The sequence below is a fragment of the Vipera berus genome (genome assembly GCF_964194415.1).
Source record: "Vipera berus genome assembly, chromosome: Z".
In the NCBI taxonomy this organism is placed as follows: Eukaryota; Metazoa; Chordata; class Lepidosauria; order Squamata; family Viperidae; genus Vipera; species Vipera berus.
In genome coordinates, this window is record NC_138205.1 from 16,201,990 (window position 1) to 16,209,785 (window position 7,796).

The 7,796-nt window shown below is 44.0% G+C and overlaps 1 protein-coding gene across 1 annotated transcript; it reads right to left on the minus strand.

The window, feature by feature from the left end:
- Positions 1 to 2,270: 2,270 nt before the first annotated feature.
- On the minus strand, positions 2,271 to 6,476 carry LOC308677064 (uncharacterized protein). The gene is made up of 2 exons (XM_081343225.1): positions 5,896 to 6,476; positions 2,271 to 3,837 (listed from the first exon to the last, which is right to left on the minus strand). The coding sequence occupies exons 1-2, from the start codon at positions 5,916 to 5,918 to the stop codon at positions 3,033 to 3,035; spliced, it is 828 nt and encodes a 275-aa protein (XP_081199351.1). The 5' UTR covers positions 5,919 to 6,476; the 3' UTR covers positions 2,271 to 3,032.
- Positions 6,477 to 7,796: the final 1,320 nt, after the last annotated feature.

The following is a 7,796-nucleotide window of genomic DNA, read 5'->3' on the forward strand; positions in this document are numbered from 1 at the left end:
CTCCTGCCTGAGCAGGGAGTTTCGGCTAGAAGGCCTCCAAGGTCCCTTCCAACCCCATGGTTTTATATTTTTTTGCCCATCCACACCCAAAAGGCTCCCTTCTAGGCAACAGATCAACAAGACAGAGATAACACAGCATGACTTTATTTGAACAGCACAAGAAAATGAACCAGAACCCCAGAGAATGGTTTTTAATTAAAAAAAAGAGAGCAAAAAACAGACTTAAGTCAAATATACAACACTAAGTATCAAACTCACCGCATCACATGACGCGTTGCGACGTATCATGACTTTTTTCACATTGCCGGAGCTGGGGTAGACGTGGCCTCCGCAAGATGCAATCGGCCTGCAGGCCAGCAGTTTGACACCCCCGAAGGAGAGGAAATGTGGCCATAGCATCTCCCTGACTACATACTAGTCCATCTGACACCTTGCAACACATGTCTACACAACAGTCTGTCCTGCTTATTTCCCCAGCCTCACTCACATCCATCACACTACCAAGGAAACAGATCCCAAAACCTGTGAAAATATTGTAGGAAACCATAGTATCCCATATTTCTCCAAATCCAATCTTAGAACTACCGTACCAGGACTGCAGTAGTGCAAGTCAACCAGTAGACGGCAGTATAAATATTTTTTGCTGCAGTATTGTGGTCACCTGGATTCTACAGCCCACATATGGTGGTTGAGGTCAAGTGGGGAGAGGGTTTTTTTTTTTGCTATTAACTTGAAATTACAGCAGTTTTTCTCAACTTGAGCAAAATGAAAATGTATGGGATTTCCCAGCCAGCATAATGAGATTGGAAACACTAATTCTCAGGTAAACTCAAACTTTACCAGTTTTGGCCCAAACTTATCTGGAAAGTTGGGTTAAAATGGCACCAGCTAATTTGAAAAATTAAAAAAAATTAGACTAGACCTGACAAGGGAACAGCTGAAGTACAGGTAATCCTCGACTTACAACAGTTCACATAATGACCGTTCAAAGTTGCAACAGCACTGAAAAATTTTACTTATGCCCGTTTTTCACAAGTTATGATCTTTGCAGCATCCCCATGATCCTGTGATCAAAATTCAGATGTTTGGCATCTGGTTCATATTTATGGCCATTGCTGTGTCCCAGGGTCACGTCATCACCTTTTGCAACGTTCTGAAAAGCAAAGTCAGTGGGGAAGCCAGATTCACTTAACAACCGCGTTATTAACTTACCAACTGCAGTGATTCACTTAACAACTGTGGCAAGAAATGGGGCAAAACAAATGTCTCACTTAACAACAGAAATTTTAAGCTCAATTGTGGTTGAAAGTTGAGAAGTACCTTACTAAACTATCTGAAGTTTGAACTGAAAATCTTTTGGAAGGAATTTTGAAATGTCAGTTTTTACTGGAAAACAATTGAGGGTTTCAAAATAAGAGAGTGCTCAGGTCTTATAGTGAAGGAATACAGGTAGTCCTCAACTTACAACAGTTAACTTAGTGTCTCTTCAGTTACAATGGCACTGAAAAAAATGACTTATGACCGTTTTTCACACGACCATTGCAGCATCCCCAGGGTCATGTGATAAAAATTCAGACGCTTGACAACTGACTCACATATATGACGGCTGCAGTGTCCCAGGCTCATGTGATCACCTTTTTGTGAGCTTGAGAAGCAAAGTCAATGGGGAAGTCAGATTCACCTAACAACCATGATACTAACTTAACAACTGCAATGATTCACTTAACACTTGTGGCAAGAAAGGTCGTAAAAATGGGGCAAAGTTCACTTAACAAATGTTTCACTTAGCTACAGACATTTTGAGCTCAATTGCGGTCATAAGTCGAGGATTACCTGTATACCATATTTTATCCTTTGCTGCCCCAGTTCCCACACTGGGTTTTATGCTTGTAAAAAAAATGTGGAGACGTCTTACAGCAGTGCTTGAATTTTGAGAGGAACAGGGGGAGACTCAATAAGGAAACATCAATTCCTCCTCATTTCCGCTACTTCAAAAGCAGTACCTAAGGGACTGTAAGAGAAGCACTCCTCCCCTCACTTTTTTGTATGTTTGCATTGTCATAAAGGGAGAGTCAAATGCTTGTTTCCCAGGAATTATGGAATTTAGCTTTTCCCCAGCCTCTTCTATCATTCACTTGGACAAAACCTCTGTTCTCTTTGAAACGCCATGTAGAAGAAAAAGATATCCTCAGAGCTGCCCAGTTTAACATCCCTCCCCACACCAGTTGGATGCTTGATACAAACTCTAGAATGGATAGGAAGGCCCTAGTTTTCCACCAGGCTGTTTGTGCGTTGAGGGATACATGAAAAGGGAGGCCTACCTCCAGGCTTAACAGGCAGTAGATTTCGATACCAGTTCTACAAATGCATTCACAGGCATGCAATGTCAGTCTACCTGATAAAACATGCCTTTGGGGCATAGATAATAAAGGCAGTGTTTATGCAGTATGTGTAAGTCTACTTGGGGCCTGTTGGAGTCTCCCTGCCATTTAGGCCTGGCATGAGAAAATGGCTCCTGCCAGAACACAGTAGCCAGGCTAAATGCAACCATGCTATGCTGCGTGTGGTGGGGAAATGATGTCCAGACATGTATCCATGCTAGGTGTGCACTGCCTATACGGCCAATGGTAACAGTGATGCTTGGGAACAAAGCAGAAGGGAAAGGATCTTCCTGGCAGGTTGAGGGGGGAGGAACATACAGGCATGACACACACTAGCATCTATTAAAATATCATACCTGGTCCTCGTTGGCAAGTCAAAGTAGAAGAGGTCTATGCCAAATCTTGGCAAGCTGCTTTTAGCACGCCTGCTAATTTTTAGCACACTTGGGGGAAATTCTCCGCTCACGTTTTTCCTATGGAACAGGTTGTCGTTGTGTTGACTGATGTGGGAATATTGGATCGATAAAACCCAGGAAGATTGAAGCAGGCTAAGATTACCGTTGCATGCATGGAAGCTAGCAGAGCCTGGGATGATGCTTTCCTAAATAGATCTTCGGGCCAAATTAAGTCCCCCTCCCCAAAGGCCAGTCTTTACTGTGTGGGGAGGAGCTGCAGACGATGCTTCCGGCGGATATGCCTCTGGAGGGTGTTGCGTTCCCCGAAGCGCATGTGGCATGCTTCACATTGGTAAGGCCGCTCACCAGTGTGCACCCGCTGGTGATGAGAGAGCTCTCCAGAGTCACGGAAACGGCGCTGGCAGATGGGGCACTGATGAGGCTTCCGGCCCGAATGGGTGTACTTATGGCGCTCCAAGTGGGAGGTGCGCTTGAAAGCTTTGCCACATGCCCGGCAGACGTGGGGCTTGCTTTCCGAGTGAGTGATGCTGTGGCGCTGCAGGTAAGACAGGTACTCGAATGTTCGCAAGCACACAGGGCAGCTGTACACCTTGCGCAAGGTCCCCCCACTCCCACCCCCTTCGGGGCCCCCTGGTGTCCCCACTCCCTCTTCCACCAGTACAGTGTATGGCAGCCCCTGACTGTCAATCAACAGGTAACGCCCAAGTCGAGAGGTTTCTCCTTGGTCGAGGCCTGTCGAGGTCACACCCGGAGCGTGTACCCGCCTGTCCGTTCCCGGTAAGCCATTCAAACTCTGAACAAGGGTGCCGCTAGGAGAGGGTGCTGGTGGCCGAGAGAGCTTAGGAGGTGAAGGGGGGACATCTTCTCCCTCAACCCCCATCTCCAGCTTGATGTGCTGTCCCACATTGCTTTGGGGTTCTTGCAGGCAATCCAATGTTTCTGATAATTTATGAGGATCCCTTATAGATTTGGAATGTCTCTGCAGCTCCATAGGTTTTGTATGAGTGTATGAGTGATTTCCTTGGGGCGCAGTACCAAGTCTGTAAAAAATAAAAAAGAAGCAACTGCAGGAATTAACCTATGATATGCTAATAGCTTTTTTAAAAAAAAAAACACCAAAAAAGCCATATAAAAAGAGGCACAAACATTTTAGGGTAAATCTGTTAAATTTTAGCCAACTAGCCACTTTTAAAATAGCTGTGACTGACATTCAAATATTTAAGAATAAGCAGTTTAAGTGAATAAAATTAGCATCTTAATACAGGTGTCTTTTGGAATGGGTGGGGGGGGGAATGCTACATTATGATTGGATAGACTCTCAGACTGGATTCCCATCTCCCACAAAATAAACCATGATACTATTTCTTTGGACTTTGCTAACAGTGGTGATCTCTACCAAGTGTACTTTATTCATCAAACCAAAGCTACATCAAGTTATGGCTCAGAGCAGATGTATTTTCTCTCCTTGCTATCAATGGTGGCATGACAAGTGGTGTCATCACCACAGGAGAGATAGCTTAAAATATTCTGCTCATCTGCTCTTCTTTGGGGGCAGAGTGGAATGAAATACGGAATGGATACATTTTGCCCCAAAGAGGCTTTCAGAACCACTTTTATTTAGCTTTTTTAAAAAATTTAAATCCAGGCTGTTTAAAAGTACCCACTCTGCTAATGGGGTTTAGCAGGGCAATCTGGATGGTGCTTTATGCCCTGTCAATTAAACTTTTCAGCTATTGATACAGTGACATCCTAAAATTGTGCACGCCTAGTTAGAAGTAGAGATTACTCCAGCTAAGTATCATTATGATTACAATCTAAGGAACACTTGATTGGGCAATAAATCCAACTCGACTATTTCAATTTATATTTTGGGTGCTACACTTCAAAATCTGATTTTCCCAACCTAAATGAGTTATCTTTGAATGAAAAAGCACAGGATTAGGCTGCAAAACTGCAATTGATTATTTCCTTGGTAGCTAAAGTTTGTAGTCCCAACTCCCAACCGATAGGGCTAAGCAAGACTGCAACCTTAAGCATATTTAATTGCCACACTAGCTCTGGAAACATGTATTCTGTATAGTGGCAAACTGTTTTAGCTGGTAGCAAAGTAACCAGCCTTGCCTCGTTTCACTTCTCTTAGCAATGTGATTCAGCAGGATTCTGGGAAATCTGTGCAGGCATTACCCCCTAACAGCCAAACAAAATATTTATGAACACTACAAGTGTCAGGACTCCTGATCAAACCCATAAATAATACTTACGTATTTACTGTCTTTAATAAACATTATCTTAATCCTTATCATCTCTGTCCATGATAGCCAGATTTTGCCCTTTAAAGTCTGGCCCATATAACACACATGTAAAATTCATGTCATCAGTAACAGAAGAAATGCAAAAACAAGAGCTCTAAATAAAGCTTGACTAGGCTAGGACAGGCTAATGTGATGAGAAGAAACCAATTCCAAAAGCCTTCTTCAACTCGGTTAATGTATAAGAGTGTAAGAAGACCAATGATGGTCAGGATAAAGCCCCAGTAAGTCCAATCTTCTGATCTCAAAGTGGCCAACCCAATGATTATCTTGGGTCAGGGATGATAGGCTTTATAAACCAGCACATCTGCAAGGTTCAGATAGGGGAAATCTGGTCTTCAGGACAAGACAAGAGACATTATATACACTACAACTTACAAAGTTATAATTTTTAATTAATCAGACCACCACTTCACCTACTCCTATTACTGTAAGACTGTTTGGTATAGTGGTTAAGGCATCAGGCTAGAAACTGAAAGATTATGAATTTTAATCCTGCTTTAGGCACAAAGCTAGCTGGGTGACCTTGTACCAGTCACTTTCTCTCAGCCCTAGGAAGCAGGCAATAGCAAGACATTTTTGCCAAGAAAAATGCAGGAATTTGTCTCTCTAAGCAGTTGCCAGGAGTCAGCATCAACTCAAAGGGTCAAAACAAAACAAAACTCTCTATTACTAAGAAAAGGATGAGAAAGACTAAGAAATGCAGGAAAAAAAAGTTATGCTGGTTTTTAAGGATTATTGACTGGCTAACACATCAACATTTCACACGAATTCCAAAAAATAACTTACTGAAAAGTGGTGCATGTAGCCATCTTTAAACCACCTTTGAGGAAATAGCAAGGAGTTCCTGATAAGGGTGCCTGGCTTTTTGTATGGCAGCAGCAATTGGAAAGTCAGAGTGCTCAGATGTCTCCTGGGAATTTTTTCTTAAATTTGTGGCTTTGTATTTTGTTCTCAGTTTGAAGCTTTTCATTTCCAGCTTAGCCAACCAGATGCTTTGGGAAGTTTGCAGAGGAAATCACAAAAGCAGCAGTGTTCCTTTACTGTTCACAGTTAAACTGCATCTGAACATGGAAGCTCAGTATTTTGTTTATAATGCTTAAAGGAGAAGCATCCAGCGGCAGTTGAGGATTGAACAGATTGGAAGAAGTGAAGAGCTATATACGGCAGAACTTGCAGGATAATTGGATCTTAGATCCCCCCCCCCATTTTCGGGACAAGCCAATCTGCACCCCCATGATCCTTCTGCTTGAGTACTACATGCCAATTGCTATCCCTCCAATTAGCATTTGCAACAACTTTTCTAGCCTTATCATATGTAGCCTGAGGACTGGCTTATTAAATTCCACAGAAAGTTTTTGGCAGAAGTCCATGTACTTCTTCCTTCCTCTCCCAAATAACAGTAGTACCCATATGTAGAAGAAATTAAACCAGGCTCTAAACTTACCCTGCTTGGGTGATGTTCCAATATCTCTGTTCTCAACTGTCATTTCTGCACCTAACTTTCACAGCAAGGTGCAATTGGTGCCACCATGCATCTTGTGCTATCATCCTGTGGAAGGATGCCACTGTAATGTCCTGGAGAAGATAAGAGAGCTCTTTGGGCCACCTATCAACTGGCCGTGGCAGGCAGTGATCCAAGCAAAACCAAGAGAAATTTAAATCCAAGATCTCCGTAAGGATGTGCCTGGCAGAACATATATATCCCTGCCTGAAAGGCTCAAAAAGAATAAGACAGCAAAGGCATCTTCAACCGGGCAGGCAATAGTCCTGAAGTAACAATCCAGACAGCAGCAAAGTTATCCAAAGCAGAGTTATAAGTGAAGGTAATTCTTAAGAAAAAAATCCGAAATTGGGAGAATCTGCCCAGCGGGCACAGCCAGTGGCAAGCAACGCCAAAAACATCCTGGCAGATGAATCCAAGCTGATCCTTCACCCAAAGACTTGGTAGAGTTAGCACTGGGCTCCTAGTATCCGTTTAAAACCAGCCACCTCCAGCTGCAAGCGGCCCCGATCCCGTTTAGCGCTACCGATGTGGTTTTTGTGATGAATCCTTCTGTTTATGGTAGCTGTCACCTACCTTTCCCCCACTCCCCCAAATCAATAACGGGGGCATGTACAGAACAGGGTATCTCCTCCCCTTAGTGTCTCATAGAAGAGAGAGGCCAGTCCTACAGGAAAAGAAGGGACAACTCAAGAGCAACTCGGAAGAAAGAGGAGAAGAAGCCCCGACAGAGGAGGAAAGGAAGATCTCCCTAAAGGGCGGAGGAGCTACCTAGATCAGAGGTTGGGTGGGCAAGGCTGGAGGGTGGCGGAGGAGGAGAAAAAAGGAGGAGTGAGTGTCACAGCGAAAAACGTCCTGACGGAAACGCAGCAGTTTCTCCCACCGGCTCAGGCTAAAGCGGTTCCCGGAGTAAACATTCCTTCTGTAGGATTGGGGGGAAAAAGCCAGGCGGGGATGGAGGGGTGGGGGGTCCTCAACGTCTCCCAGGGAAGCAAGCGATCCTGGATCCCGGTCATCTCTATTTTCCCCGCGCAAATCCTTTTCTCCGTTTACTTCACCTTCTTTGGAGGGGGGAAAGGGAGAAGAAACGGGCTTTTCGTTTATGCGCAATCTTTTCGAAGCGTCCGCGAATCCTAAGAGAGGAAGCGAGGTGGTAGAATAAAGATATCCCGCCTGTGGCTCCTTC